At 45.4% G+C, this 15,148-nt stretch overlaps 2 protein-coding genes and 2 non-coding genes across 4 annotated transcripts; 2 read left to right on the top strand and 2 right to left on the bottom strand.

Moving 5' to 3' along the window:
- The first annotated feature begins 1,515 nt into the window (after positions 1-1,515).
- Positions 1,516-8,770, top strand: ARL2BP (ARF like GTPase 2 binding protein). Its single transcript, XM_088536460.1, has 6 exons — positions 1,516-1,571; positions 3,378-3,439; positions 4,291-4,397; positions 5,069-5,154; positions 7,421-7,517; positions 8,434-8,770. Exons 1-6 carry the CDS (start codon positions 1,534-1,536, stop codon positions 8,512-8,514), a joined length of 471 nt encoding a protein of 156 aa, XP_088392586.1. The 5' UTR covers positions 1,516-1,533; the 3' UTR covers positions 8,515-8,770.
- A 3,783-nt stretch (positions 8,771-12,553) lies between these two features.
- On the bottom strand, positions 12,554-14,515 carry PLLP (plasmolipin). Its single transcript, XM_088536463.1, has 4 exons — positions 14,444-14,515; positions 13,147-13,320; positions 12,753-12,872; positions 12,554-12,684 (listed from the first exon to the last, which is right to left on the bottom strand). The coding sequence occupies exons 1-4, from the start codon at positions 14,456-14,458 to the stop codon at positions 12,568-12,570; spliced, it is 426 nt and encodes a 141-aa protein (XP_088392589.1). The 5' UTR covers positions 14,459-14,515; the 3' UTR covers positions 12,554-12,567.
- A 244-nt stretch (positions 14,516-14,759) lies between these two features.
- TRNAL-CAG (transfer RNA leucine (anticodon CAG)) lies at positions 14,760-14,842 on the top strand. Its single transcript has one exon. It is a non-coding gene; the product is annotated as a tRNA-Leu (tRNA).
- Positions 14,843-14,969: 127 nt separating this feature from the next.
- On the bottom strand, positions 14,970-15,052 carry TRNAL-CAG (transfer RNA leucine (anticodon CAG)). Its single transcript has one exon. It is a non-coding gene; the product is annotated as a tRNA-Leu (tRNA).
- Positions 15,053-15,148: the final 96 nt, after the last annotated feature.

Here is a 15,148-nt window from a genome sequence, read left to right as displayed (position 1 = left end):
CCCCAGGGAACCTCTGAAGGAACCTGTGTGAACTAGGGAAGTTCTGTAAATCATTTTCATGGTGACTTTTTTTTCCAAACACAGACTGAATCAAAAATGGTGTTGTGTTTTAGTTTTTTAGCTCAATTTAGAATTCTCCTTCTGCTTGGGTGCCTGCCCTGAGTAAAGGCTGGCCCAATCCATGCCCCTAAGGCTTTAATTTCCACCTTGACTCTGTTTTATTGTATTTTTGGTTTATCTTCCTTAGACCCCTTTGCCAAGGTGCTGCATTTTGGATTCCTTTAAAACCAACTTTTTAATGCTACTGCAGGCCCTAGTAGCTTTTATCCCCAAGCAGCAAAAGCGGCAAAGACACCAGCCAGTCACTAGGGAAGAAGTGTAATGGAGCAATTTGGGAATCTGCCTTAAAACTAATTACTTCAGGGCTTGCTCCTTCCCTTGGCCAAGACTGAGGTAAAAATTCCCTGCAGTGCCAGAGGCTCCTAGTTCCTGTAACCTGTCGGATAAGGTTAAGCTTCCCCCGGACCCTGGCGGGCAGGAGCCTCTGCCCTCCCTCGGGGCCGACACTCAGTTCCTGCCGAGCTCGCCTGAGGCGAAGCCGCTAATGGCGGGGGGGCGCTTTTGCCGTGCGTCCGGAGGAACCACACGCTGTGTCTGTACAAACGTATGCATTTATTTTCATATGTTTATTTTTATGTCTCTCTTTATTGCCCTTTCTCCTCGGGCACTCTCTGCTGCGCCCTCCTCCCTGCCGAGCCGCGCGCTGCCGCCTCACGGCCCGCCCTGCCGCCCGCCTCGCTCGGCCGCTCTCCCATTGGCCCTTCCCACCGGGGGGGCGGGCCCTCTGCCACGGCCTCCGCCCTGCGGTTGGCTGTGGCCGGGCCGGAAGGAAGCGTTTCCCGGGTGACGGCCGCGGGCGGAGGGGGGTAGCGCACGCGGCGCGGGGGGCGCCGCTGGCGGCGGGGCCGGCGGTAGGTGCGGGAATGGGGCCGGAGCCCTGGGCCCCTTTTCGAGGGAGGGGAGCGAGGGAGTGAAACGCACCGCACGTCTGGCTCCCTTCGAAGGAGAAGGATGGGGGGATGGCACCCGGGCGCCTGGGGCCCTGTTATTCGAGGGAGGTGGGAGCGAAGGCCGGGCGCGTGGGCCCTTCTTGGGGAAGGGAACGATACGGCCCTATTGCTTGGATGGCAGAGAGGTGTTGGGGACGGGCTGGAGGGAGGCCCGGTGCTCGAGTCCTCTGGGGAGCGGGCACGAGCAGCCCCGGACCCGAGGTTGGGAGGGAGGAGGGGATGGTCTCCATCTTCCCGTGCTGGGTTGCGCTGCTGAAGTGCCCCCCCCCCCCCCCCCCCCCCCGGTCGGGTGCTCCAAAGGCGGCGTTTTAAATATATATGGTTACAAGGCTATTGCCCCGAGGCCGTCTCACTAGCACCATGAAGCCACCAGGGTGACTTCTTCCTCCTGTGTTGTTCTTTAGTATTTTGCCTTAATGTAATGTTTTTTCTCTTCTCTAGTCCATTAGGTTATGCAGTAAAAATGGAGGCTTCAGAGGAGGAGAACTTTGATGTCACCGTGTAAGTAGATTTTACCCTGTGTCAGGCTTTCAATAACTATTTCCTGGTGAAAATGTCTTATTGGGAATGTAATTACAAGAGTGGAGGTAGACCACACTGATTAATAGATACTGCTTCTGCGGAGAACCAGGACCCAGAACAAAGACCCGGGAGGGAGTAACTTCAGCTCAGAGTCTAGATGAAGTGAAGCTAAATAGAGCTGTAACACACATAGCACCACATAGCCCTTGCTAAATTCAAGAATTCTTTCTCCTTGCTGACACATTATAGATTTTAAGGTGAGAATAGCTTTGTGGGCTTGAACATGCTCCTTCTGCACATGAGTTGTTTTACAGGTGGTCTCCAACCACTTTTTTTTTTTTTCTCTAAGACACTGCTTTCCCCCTCAGAGGCCAAATATTTGCTCTCTTTTCTGGCCTGCCCTTTTAAAGCTTGTGGCCAAGGTGGCAGAGGGAGTGTGAGCCTGCGCATCTGTCCCTGCAGCTCTCGGGTAGTTTCTTGTGCCCTGTGGGCTGAAAGGCCACATGTGCCCTGGAGGTGCTTCTGCAGCCCAGGTTGCAGTGGCCTAGACCTGGTGAGGCAGCAAATGCCTTAAACTACCATGGAATTTGCCAGAGCCTGTTTGCACAGGTGTGTGTTGTACAGAGAGATGGGGTTGCTGCTATTTTAAAGCAATTATAGTTCTCTGTTTTGCAAGCTTTAACGCTGCAAGCTTTAACTATTGCTGTTAGAATAAGCTATAAAAACAAGAAGAATTTCTCCAATTTCTTGTTTTCAGTTGCTTGGTGGTGACTCTTATTAAAAATAAACAAAAAGCAGAAATTATCCAAGGCAAAATCTCCTGTCTTTGTATGCAAATAGCAAGTGATAAGCCCTGTTGCCTGAGGCATAAATATGATGCTCAGGATATGGGATGCTTCAGCTGTCGTGCGCGAGCTCCTTTTCTTGTGGCGTTCTGCCCTCTGGTGGGGTGGCCTTTCCTTTCACTGGTGTCGTCAATGCTCGCCCTCCTAGGCTTAACAAAAGTTGTTAGAGCAGCACTTGACCCTCAAACACCTGCAGTAACCAGATGCCTTCACCTTTTTTCCTGTCAAAATTAGTGCCATGCCCAAGCATCTGTTGCTCGTTTAAGTTCACTGGACTGTTGTTTAAGAGCAAAATATTTTTTCTATTTTTTTCAACTAGAATTGAATTTAAATGGCGCTTTCATGAACTGAAGCTAACTTTTTTTTTTCTAAGACAAATGTCCTATAAAGTTTGTATCCCTAATGCATAAGAAAAGCCTCTGCTTCATGTGCTGGGATATGTAGGAGAAAGGGTTTAAGGGCAATAAGTGGTTCTGCAGGACCAAATATTTCCAAATACTCTCTCGAGTGCCATAAAAAGGTCCATGTTCTCCGTGTAGAGTTGTGCAGGGTATGGAAGAAAAGGAAGCTCATTGTAGGTTTGTAAAGTTGTAGTTTTGTAATATGGAAAGCACTTATTTTCAGCTGTAATGACACTCTTCATGTCACCTCAGCCCCAGCTCTGGAGTTACCTTTAGTGCCAGTAAAACACCACTTCTTCTGCATTACCTATCAGTACCTAATACAGCAGAGCCCTGATGAGAATCCTTGTTGAACAGTCTTATTTTCAGTTATATTTTCTGTGTTGTGGGCTATTTTGTAGGCTGAAGCTGGAAAATCATTCACTTACCTTGCAATGACTTGACTTATTTTACTTTAGGCTTTTCACCCCATTTTCTAATTTTTATTTCTCTCTTACTGAAGTGTACATGGACCTGGTAATGTCTTTCTTTGCTTTCAGCTCCTCCCCTTCTGATGCCGAGTTTGATGCAGTCATTGGGTATCTAGAGGATATTATAATGGGTAAGCTCTGCAAGGAGTTATAGATGGCAAGTGCTAAAAGCAATCCAAGCTGCTCTTCTAGTTGCTGAATGTACAGAGCCAAAAAAACCTTTTCTGTTTCATAGCAGCTTTCCTTCCTTCATTCTCATGATTCCTGACCTGATACTGTAGTAAAACTATGCATTAAAGTTTCCTGTGCTCTATTCTCCTATCAGCATGGTTATGAGCTCCCAGAATGTGTCCTTGCACCGCTGCAGTCCACTGTTAGGATTTAGAAAGCTTGGGATGGCATATTTTAACAGTGTGCATATGTAAATTTTATGTTTATACTTGTTTTGTTGAACTTAGCAATGAATTTTATAGATACCTTGTTGCTTGTCATTTTTCTTTCCTGCCACAAGCAGAAAAAATTCTTCAGCAAATTAAATCAAATTTGAGTGTGTTATAAATAGCATTATTAATAGAATGTGAAAGAGGAAGACCTTGTTGTTAATATTGAGCACAAGTTAAACTTTTGGATAATGTCCGTGGCCCTCTGTTAGGCTTTTCACAGCGCTTTAAATGTTTTGCAAGTGCCTCCTCTCCTATTCTGAATATGCAGCAGCCTGGTGAGCTACTACCTTGTTGATTCAGCTCCCTTAAGCAACTCAGAGCTTGGGCTTGTGGTGTGCTTGATTCCGTGTCCTGTCTTCTCCCAGATGGGTCAGAAATTACAGCTCAGCAACAGTCACTGTCCTGTTACGACTGACACAACACCTTTATGGGGCTCCATCACTGTGACAATGAGGCAGAGCTCTAGTGAATGTAGTTTCTGTGTTGCCATAAGAATGACTGGTCTCATAACGAAATGATGTGTTTTTGTTGTGGCCCAGATGATGATTTCCAGCTAATACAGAGGAGTTTTATGGAGAAGCACTACCAGGAATTTGATGACTCAGAAGAAAACAAGCTCATCTATACTTCTATTTTTAACGAATACGTAAGATATTTTTCTTGTTCTTCACGTGTATTGCTTTGTTATTTTTATTTTTGTTCCGTGTGCCCTCATTTATAAAATTACTGATTTACGTGGAGTGAAACTAATGTGCTTGATGCATAGTCATGATCTGTGAGCGATGAAGAGATTTTCTCAACCTCTGGGTTCCTCTTATATTTGTTCCACTTGAAAACTTTTACAGATGTTTTGAATCTTGTATAATTCTACTGAAGAGAATTCTAATCTGATTTTGTAGCAAGTAACATACGTGATGACTGCAACAGAGATCATTCTATTACAGCCATATTATTTAGCACTTAGTGAGGTTCTTTGTACAAGGCAGCTTCCTCCTTACCTTGAACATCTTTCACAGTCCTCTTTGCACAATTATGAAGCCATATCAGCCTGCCGGTCAATACTATAAAGTGAATTTTAAATCATTTGTAACTGGAGCTAAAGAGATTTGTTTTCATGCCTAGTACTAGGGAAAATGTCCAGCTGCAGCTTGTCAGTGTGATGTGAATATTTGAACTATCATTGCCTAGCTCAGGAGTCTGCAGGGTTATCTAGTGAAGATAATACTATGGAAGATAAGACATCAGTGTAAGGAAATTCCAGTGCCTTGATACCTGCAACATTAAGTTTATTGTGATACTGTGTTTTTTTCTTTTTAGATCTGTTTAGTAGAGAAATACATTGAAGAAAAGCTGCTTGATCGGATTCCGGGTTTTAATATGACTGCGTTCACGATGTCATTGCAGTAAGTTGACATCTTTGGTTTTTAAAGGGGGAGGAATGGGGAGGAATGTGGTGTGCTTTTCTCAATTCATTTGTGTGACTTAAAATAAAATTTAGGTTTCAAGGTCCCTCCTGGAGAAGGAGGTTCCCATTTAATAGTAATAATTTAAAAAATGCTGCTGCCTGAGTTTCTCACCTTCCTCATGTCGTGCTACTCTAAATTTCTGAACTGCTGTGCTGAAATACACTGGGTTGTAATAAACACAAAAATCACAATGGGAACGTTGTTTTATCATTATTGTTGTTGTTGTTATTCCCCCTTTTCTTATCACTTTTGAAGCCAGGCCCATGAGTAAAAAGCTGGGTCTCATTAAGCAATTTTTCTCTTTCAGGCTCTGTGTTGGATATTAAGTATCCTGGGAATCTTTCAGGAATTGTGAATAAATGCCTTTTATTACAATTTTTGTAAAGCATTTAGAGAAAAGCTTGGTGTGTCCTAGATTTTTACGTTTGGTCATCTTTACCTTAACTGACTTCATGCAGAATTCAGTTTTAAAAGATGATTTTTCTACTTTAATATGAATATCAAGTTTAATTGGGAAACAAATCTCTTAAAATATTTTAATCAATTTTATTCTTTCAAATAAAACACTGGAAAATTACTGTGAAATCATAGTACTGTATTTAGAAGATACACTGTTTAAGGTAAACGTCCTTTTGATAGGAACTAAATAAATAAATGAAAACAAAATTGACTGGCAGGAAAGATTAAACGTGTTGCTGAAATATGCCAGTGTGGCGTGTTGAGGAACATGGAGTTACTTATTCTAAATTTTTTTTTAACCAAAGTCCTATATCATGCTGTGCCCTTTCCCAAGCTCTGAAGCTTGGGTCTTCCCCTGAGCTGTTTCAGTTCTCAAGGCACAGAAGTGAATCTCGAATCTTCTAGCCCCATCTCTAAGAGGGAAAATCCATTTACTTTATACTCTTTAACGTGTAGCTCTTTGGTTGCTCCATTCCCTTTTCCTTAGGTGATGCACAGTTTTATTGTAAACATTGTGTAAGCTGGAGTGTATGTTTTAAGGTTGTAAAGAGCTAGCAAAGCAGTTTAATGGTGTGTGTGTATGTATGTGTGTATCCTGAAATACGCGGTTTCCCATTTCAGCATGGTACTCGATGCTTTAGATATCCAGATGGAAGTGTTTACTCAGTAGGAACAATTTATCCATCTTGCATCTTAACTACTAAGCCTGAAAATAGGAAGTTGTTAAATAGCAAGGTTGCCTTTGTTGTCCCAGAGCACTGTGCAGCTTGTCAAAGTGAGCAGATGTACGAAGTAGCAAAGCTGGAGGTTCCTTAATAAAGTCTCCTAGATTCAAGGCTGCTGTAGTTGCATGTTGGAAATATCCTACCCATACAAATGTACATCTGTTCGACTTGAAGCATCCTCCACACTTCTCTCCAGTTTTCTTATTTCAGAGCTAATGTGCCAACATACACAGCAGTTCTCATTCAATTAAATGTTATCACCCTTCCCATCTATCTTGATTTGGGGTCTGGTGTGAGCTGAGAATTTTCGAAGACTGCTGATCTGCTCTGGTAGAGTTAAAAAAAAACAGTAGCAACCTGAATTCCCTTTTTATTTTTTTCTCCTCAAAACTTGAAAACCAGACATTTACTTCATCCTTTTGTATTTTTATTACACCACTATAAATTTGTGGTCTATACCTATCTCTTTAACCTTACCAGGAGAGCTCTAGTATATATATTCTAATCCCAGGGATTAGGAGCAAACAAACCTTTTATTACCACTTTATTTCACCCCTCAGCTGCAGGGTTTTTTTTTTTTGCCTTATATGTACAGGTATGGAGTATCTACTTGAAATCTGATTGAATAGCTTTATTAATAGCAGTTCTTGAAGCTATCAAAGAACTTGAGGTAATTTTTATTATTTCCATACTTTGGGATAACTAAAAGGCTAGTTGAGTTTTCCTTCTGTGGACTTGCAGGTCACATTCTTTGGTTTTCAAGGATTGATGCAAAACTCTTACATCTTGGGTTTAAAATGACAAAATCACATAAAAACAAGAGTCAGTATAGTATTAATGTACTCAAATTACAGATACTGCAAGGTAATATTCATAATTTTGCTTTATGCTAGGCTTTTAATAACATTATTGTTTTAATCTTGATTTTGTTCAACTTGTCCTCAGGTTTTGACCTCAAACCATTCTAAAATGAGTTTGCTGGCTTCACAGTTTTCTAATGCTCAAACTTCTCTTTGTAGACAGCACAAAGATGAAATGGCAGGTGATATATTTGATATGCTTCTCACGTTTACTGATTTCCTGGCTTTTAAAGAAATGTTCTTGGATTACAGAGCTGTAAGTATATAATATTGTTTTGTTTCCATCACATAATGGTGGCTGTCTTTATACAGCTCTGCATGAGAGTACCAAAGGCTATGTTATTCCTCTTGCCTTCGTCCTGCAGTGGTAATGGTGTTTATTAAAGAGTTATATTAGACGAACAGGTTGAGCTAAATTAGATGAAATTTTTGTCAAACCATCTTTTTAAACTTTATCTGCTTGTATTTTTTCTCTCTGTCCACCTGGAGCAACAAAATAAAAATTGGAGCAGGTTTTTGGATTGGCTTTTTCCTAAGGAAATGAAATAGATATGAAAGTTTAAAAGTCCCTCCCTTTAAGTCTTGTGACAACAGGAGGCAAGTAGGGGAGGACACAGCTCATATCTTAGCAGCAGGAACAATTTCATTTGGCGTTTGCACCTGTGGAGTTACCAATTGTATCAGTTTTGATGGGAAAGCCCATAGAAACCAGATTCTGTTAGTTCCTTGGGCACAGGAGGTAAGGGATTGCTGCATGCCCTCTTTGTGCATCTCCTTGTACTTCATGTTTGGGTGGGCCTGTTAGCTGGGCTTTCTTGTCCACGTGTAAGCAGGTGACACTGAAGTGACCTGGATTTGTAGATGGCACAGCATCAGCAGAGATAAAGTATCTCCAAGTTTTTCCACACAATCTCTTTTGGATGTCTGGATTCATCTATTCATCTTCACACTGAACAGGAGAAAACAAATGCTCTGCTAGGGATTTTTTCATGCCTCAGAGCAACTTGTGTGTAGATAGATGCTCAGTGCAATGCGTAGGGTTTTTTTAGTCTGATTTAATAAGTATAATGTCAATTGCCTGTTTTTGATCTTCTGAACTTCTGAGTCTGCTTATTCCAAAATAGTGCTTAAATCAAGGATTTCTTTTATTTTTCGGATTTTTTTTTTTCTAGGAAAAAGAAGGTCGGAGTCTGGATTTAAGCAGTGGGTTAGTGGTGACGTCCTTAAACAAATCATCGATATCTTCCTCCTAGAGGGGTTTGTGCACTAGCTTCCCTCTCCACATGAGTGTTCTCACTTCCATTTGGACGTTAAAACACTAAAGGTCATGAGAATCAAGGTGCTTTCACGTGATGAAAACTGACTCCTTTCCCAGACTATGCCTTCAAAGGCCTAATCCTAGAAACCTCTGTTTATGAATTCCAGATGGTATTCGCTGACTACAGAAGAAGAAAAATTCAGCTCTACCAGAGTAACAATTTTTAATAAATACATTCCACCTATACACCAGCCAAAGTGTTATGCCTGCTGAGAAACCCAGCGTGTTCAGAAGGAGGTAAATAGGACTAATGTATTAGTTTTTTGGGTTGTCATTGTAGCCATCTCTAAAGTGCAGTGTCTTTCCAGAATCAAGGAAGGAGTAAAAAGAGCATGTCCATCCTGCTCTGGGAAGGACGGGTACAAACACAAGACCTCTGAGTCTCTCTCTCTCTCTCGTCCCTTTTGTTTATTTATGTTTTATTTTATGCTTTTCACAGTAATGTGATCTGAAATCGTTCGGCTTTCTGAAGGAAGGCTATGTTTTAACATGGAGATGTTCTAGCATGAGACTGCCACTCAGTTCTTTGGTGATTGATATGTTAGTGTGTAATTCTGTTTGCCTTTTGCCCTTTTTAAGTGCCATCTTTAATGCACAAAGTTCTCCCAATTATTTTTTTTTCAGGCTCCAGCTAATAAAAATGGCAAAAATAGCCATAATGAACCTAAATCTTGCCCCTAGTATGCGTTTTCTTACTTCCTTTTCTGCAGTGGTGTATCTGCATCATTTATAGTAACAGAGATGGACAGTAAATCTGGCACGAGCATGTTTACTGCATGCCCATGCAATGCTCTAATTCACACACTAATTAAAATGCAAGTGTTCGTTAAATTAATGATTAAACTGCTGGCAACCTTAGTGCTGCAATGCCTTTTTCAACATCCGTGGAGAAATAGCTAAATTACTTGCTGGTAGAGCTGTAGCCATAAGCTTTTGACTGGCACAAAACCCCAGGTACGGCTCTGTCGACAGTTGGAATTACAGTTCATTTGGAGATGGAATTACAGCATATTTGGAGCTGCAGCGACCCTCGGTTCTTAGGCTCTTCAGATACTTAATTGGCTGCTTAACGACGTGCTCAAGCAACGTGAGGGCGTCCTCAGAAGCGTAAGAGCAGCTTGAAACGTGCTCCAGATCCTGGAGGAAGGCTTGTGCGCAGAACCCTTCTGCCCTGTTCCGCCCAGGGTTTATGCAGCCGTTTGGGGAAGATGCCCTTTGGCAGCGACACAGCCAGTGATCAGCAGCTGTCACCCACCAAGAACCCAGCCCGGAGAGAGCAAAATTACAGCCAGGCTGTTGTGGATTTGTATTTGTGCTGTGGACTCATTTACTGGGGTAAATGAGATGCAATCCTATTTGTGATTACTTCTGTCACTGGTTCCCAAAGCGCTATGATTCTGTGCTGCAACTGGAATAGGGTGGGGTTTTTTCATGCTAGCAAAGACTTCTAGCCATGCAAAAATAAGCAATAAATATGGCAAAATAAGCCATATTTACTACCATATTAGATGAAGTTACAGACTTGTAGTGAGAGGATAATGAGTTGTAGAGACAGACTTACAGTGCTAAGGAAAGCGTAATAACCTGGTATTTTGACCATCTCTGTACAAAAGTTATGAATGCAGCAGTAATTAACCCCACTAGGTCTCTAGTGTGTTTTGCTGCTACAGGTTTCTGGCTGGAATTGTTTTAGTGTGTTGAAATCTTCCTGATTTGTACACATATATATCATCCTCTTAAGGAAAATATCGACACCTTACGAAGAGCTAGGTGTTTTTACTTAGAAATCCTTGTGAATGTGTTTTGATCAAAAGCAGTTCTGTATGTCTCACCAGGATTCACAGGCTTTTACACAGGTTTTCACAGGTTTTGCAATAAATAGCATTTCCCTGGAGTGCAGATGGCCACATGCTTGTCAGTTCATGTCCTTAACAAGCAGAAAAAATATTCTGAATTATCTATACCCAGGAGAACAAAATTATGAGAACACTGGGTCACATCTTTAATACAGGCTGACTGCGATAGAAATGAATACCTTGATCTGTTATTTTCAGAAAGAAATTCTTTTGTATTCACTGTCACTCCTAGTTTCAGAGCCTGTGAGGCACAGTTTGGAATGAATCCCCGTTTTGAAGGAGAATAACTTTGAGGTGTTTGCTCTAATACCAAAGTTTTCACTGTTTTACAAATTTGTGGTGCTTCATTTCTTGCTTTTGATATGCCTCTGCTGTGAGCTTTGCTTTCCTACCTCTCCCAGTTCACTATTCAGCTTTGTCAGGTTAATTTATTGCATAAAATAATGTTAAGTAATGTGTTAAAGTAGTTCTATGTTTAGTTGCAAGAAGATGATGTAAATTCATGGGTTTGAACAACCTTCACACAGACACACAGTCAGGTGAGCGACGATGCCTGTTCGTGCAGAAACGCTTTTTGGGGAGGAAATTCCTTTTCCACTGCAATTTTAGGTCAGTCTTTTCACTACTAGAATTTGCAACCGAGCTCCGCTGGCTTGGGGAGCAATTCCCACCGAATCCTTCCTGTTCCTGCACCGCGCTCGCGACCGCTCGGCCCCTTGTAGTTGTGCATTTGCTGTGGTCTGAGGTTCAGCACTTCTATAACTAGGTTTTCTGCCTTGATACCTTTTTCCATCTGCTATAGAGGGTCTTTTTTAATAAATTAAATTTCTATATATTGTGGAACCTGGGTGTGCAAGTCTGATTTCACTTTCTAGAGCTTTATTTTTGTCACAAAAATACACAGAGGCTTATTTCCTTACTGTTATAGAAATATAGGAATACTAATTTTTATATTTCTTAAAATGTTACTCTTCATTTACCTGACTTTCTTCCAAAGTAAATAAAGCTAAATCTGCCTGGGTCTAATGCAGTTTGTGCATTCCCTTAAAAAGTTAAATGAAGATGAGTTTCCGGAGCCTCTCTCTCTAGACAAATTTTCAGAGTTTTTCCAGTGCAGTGTTTGATACAACTTTGGACTCTGTTAACTTTTCTGTGTAGAAAGATCTGTAAATAGGTTAAATGTATTTAATGTATAACCTATGCCTAATAGATGCAACTTGATAAAGCAAATGCTAAAAGGGAAATTGTGGCCATGTGAACTCGGTGGCTTTGAGGGCTTTGAGAGCCTGTGGGGCTACACAAGGGAGCACGTCAAATCCTTTGTCCATCTCTCTATGTGTGTGTATCTGTAAAGCAGAGCAATATGGACCCTGTGGACTCGGTACCTTCTCCCCTGGGGCCAGATTGTAATGCCCTTATGCAGGGGGAAGGGGTAGTTTCTTTGGCCAGGGAAATCTCTGCCCACCCCTTGGCTTTGTGACTCACTTTACACACAGTCGGGGCTCTGATAGGATGCAAGATTTTACGGAAACACTTGAGTCTGTCCAGAAAAAGTTTGAATTTTGGAAGATTTTTATTTAAAACATAAAGTGCTTCCATTCTTTTCTAGAAATCACTACACTAGCAGTTTAGACTTGTTCCACTTAGCCTTTGTCCTCCAGCTCCGCCTCGGTTTGCCTCGAGTTAGTGCCGGTGTTTACACCATAGCTGTTAATGACCAGAGACAGGCGCTGGGGTTTAGCAAATTCTAGTGTTGGTGATAGGTGCTGGATTAAGTCTTCTCAGCTGAGCTCCTTTAGCAAGGGTGGGGCTCCCTGGGGAGTTGGGAGGAGGAGAGGGAGTGTAAAAGACGAGCAGGAGTTCTGGTCTCCAGCCCATCCTCAGTCCGGTGCCAGCCCTGGTCGTGGTGGGTTCGTGCTGCGGACACATCAACGGGGAGCATCATCTGAGACAGCAGAGCAGCTTCCCACCCCTGCTGGCCCACGGGCCGGGGACGACTGTCACTACAGGCTGATTTCAGTAAGAGACCGAGTGTGGTGAGAGGGGCCGTCGCCCGCTGCGGAGCCTCGGAGGCAGCTTCTCCTGCCCCATGGCTTGGAGCGGTCCACGTGCGCGACCCCCTTGCTGCTCCTTTAGGCATGGTTAGTCACTTGGCTGGTGGCAGCATTGGTGCCGCCGAGTCCCCTCCAGGCACAGAAGCTGAAGAAGGTGCTGGCCCCGTAGGCAACCATCACCAGGCAGGCGAAGAACTGGAAGAGAGGAGCACGGTGTGAGCACGGCGGCCGCCCCGGCCCTCGCGCGCGCTGCCGATACTTACGGATGCCGCAGCTCTTCTGTTGTAATCCCACTGGCGCGACGACGTCGGCTTGACGGCCGCGGAGCACGTCACGAAAGCGGTGATGTACAGAACGGTGGCCGTCGCGTTGAAGATCACTAGCTGGGGAAGGCAAGGAAAAGACTATGAGGCCCCAGCTCCATGGAGTATCGATGTCGTGCAAAAAATAAGGCCAGCGTTGTTGGCATCCCCATCTGTCAAGTTTCTAAGCAACTAAGGGGCAGAATGAAACAAGGTCACGGGCAGAGCACAGAGGACTCTCTTGCATCCATTTTGAGAGGAGTGAGTCCTAAGACCTGGTCTCCTCAAGGCATTTCCCACAGGACTGTCTCCTAGCTGAGATTCCCCCACTTTTTTTCTCCTGTAGAGTGCTTACCACGAGGGACCAGGGGATGATGTGGAATTTCAAGTGAAGCTGCAGCAGGTAGATCACTAAGAAAATGACCGTCGTTATCCAGAAGAAGATGGCCACGAACATGACCCAGCCATAGGCTGCATGGAGGTAGTACGTCGTGTCAGCGATAAGAGCCCACACCAATAAGCCAAGCAGCTGCAGGGTAGAAAGGGGAAAGTGTTCAGGACTGTGGTTGCCAGAAATGAAAAAAAATGAAAAAAACGTGCCTTTCCTGACATGCTTCGGTTAGGTCTGGTTTGTCCCGGCTGGGTTTAAACATCCCATATAAAGGGCGTTAAGGGCTTGTCTTTCACAACTAAGCAAGTTTAATTACATAGCAACTGGGCGTTAACATGCCTGCAAGCTACCTCCAGAGGAACCAGGAAAAATGAAGGAGACAAGTCCCTTATTTCCAGCACACAATGAAAAGAAGTTATCAGAGAAACAATTCCTACCCTTGTTCAAGTGTCATTAAAAAAAAAAAGAAGAGAGATTTTTGGAGTATCTCTATGGGGTGAAAGATGCAGCTGTTCCTTCACAGTGCCATGACCATCCCCTGTCCCCTGGCACCCTTGGGTGCTGCGCACTGGCCCTGCAGCTGCCCTCCTGGTGCATCACCGCAGAGAAGCAGCACCCCAAACCTGGACCTCAACCTCTTCCAGCACAGGATCCTCTCCTTAATTCCTGTGTTCCCTCTCTTTCAGGAAGGTGGAAACATGACTGATTAACACGTCCTCCGAGGGCTGCGTGTGCCCTTGATGCGTGGACTCTGGACAGGCCCTTGGCAAACAGGGCGCTGCCTGGGCTGCGGGCGCCTGCTTTGCAGCTCGTCCTGGAAGGTGGCGCAGGCGACACAAGGGACTTTGTGTGACGCCACGGTGCCCGGTGGCCGCCGCCGCCGCACTCCGGACAATGCCGCCTTTTCTTCCCTCACATCCATCGCGAACGCTTGTTTGCAACGTTGGGAGAAACGGGGATGGAGGAGAAAAAAACCCAAACCTAACAAGGGTGCTGGTGAGCAGCCCTGCTACTGGCCCTGCCACCTGCTCGGGAGGGAGTGGGGACGGTGCAAAGACATCACCGGCTGCATGGACAGTGTTGTCTCCGTCACCATTTCCTGACGCATCCAAGACATCCCTGCATTGCAATCGCCTTCCCTGAGCCTCGAGCAGGGACCCTGCACTTCTCGCCTTCCCCAGGGGGTGGGTTGCACCTGTCGCTAATGAATGACTCCCCTCATCCTTACACCCCCTCGCGCCCCCGGGGTCGCGGTACTCACGGCTTCGGCGACCATGAGGCCGCCGAGGGGCGAGAGCAGGAAGGCGCCGTCGAGGGAGAGGGCGGCGGCGCCCGCGGAGCCGCTCTCCGTGTTCCCGCCGCCCGCCATGCCGCGGCCACGAGCGCTCCGCGCCGCCGGGGAGCGGCCCCGGGGCGGGGACCCGGAGCGCGGCCCCTGGGCGGGCCGGGGCGGGCAGGCCCGAGGGCGCCGCTGGCCCCGGTGCCCTCCCCGTCCCGCAGCAGCCGGGCGGGCGCTCGCGGGGCCGCCCCCTCGGGGCGCGCGCCAAGGCCGCTGCGGGCGGGGTGCGGCGCAGCGAGTCAGGATGGCCGAGCGGTCTAAGGCGCTGCGTTCAGGTCGCAGTCTCCCCTGGAGGCGTGGGTTCGAATCCCACTTCTGACAGCTCCTTTTTTTTTTTTTTTTCCTCTCCTTCCCGCGGCCGGAGCCAGATTTTTATCCCGAGGGGACGAAATTGGCTGCCGGGGGGCGGGGGAAATAAAGAAAAAGGAGATTCAAAAGAGTTGGCTCTTGTCAGAAGTGGGATTCGAACCCACGCCTCCAGGGGAGACTGCGACCTGAACGCAGCGCCTTAGACCGCTCGGCCATCCTGACAACGCTGAAAAAACCGTCCCGCCCCGCCGCACACAACGGGCAGCCGCGCCCTCTGCGCACGCGCGCGGCGGCCCCGCTCCCTTCCCGCGCCGGCGC

The sequence above is a fragment of the Tinamus guttatus genome, unplaced genomic scaffold, assembly GCF_059628265.1.
Source record: "Tinamus guttatus ecotype Peru unplaced genomic scaffold, ASM5962826v1 Tinamus_guttatus_pri_ptg000674l, whole genome shotgun sequence".
Lineage (NCBI taxonomy): Eukaryota > Metazoa > Chordata > Aves > Tinamiformes > Tinamidae > Tinamus > Tinamus guttatus.
The sequence above is the reverse complement of the archived record's forward strand: the minus strand, read 5'-3'. Positions and strand labels throughout refer to the sequence as shown.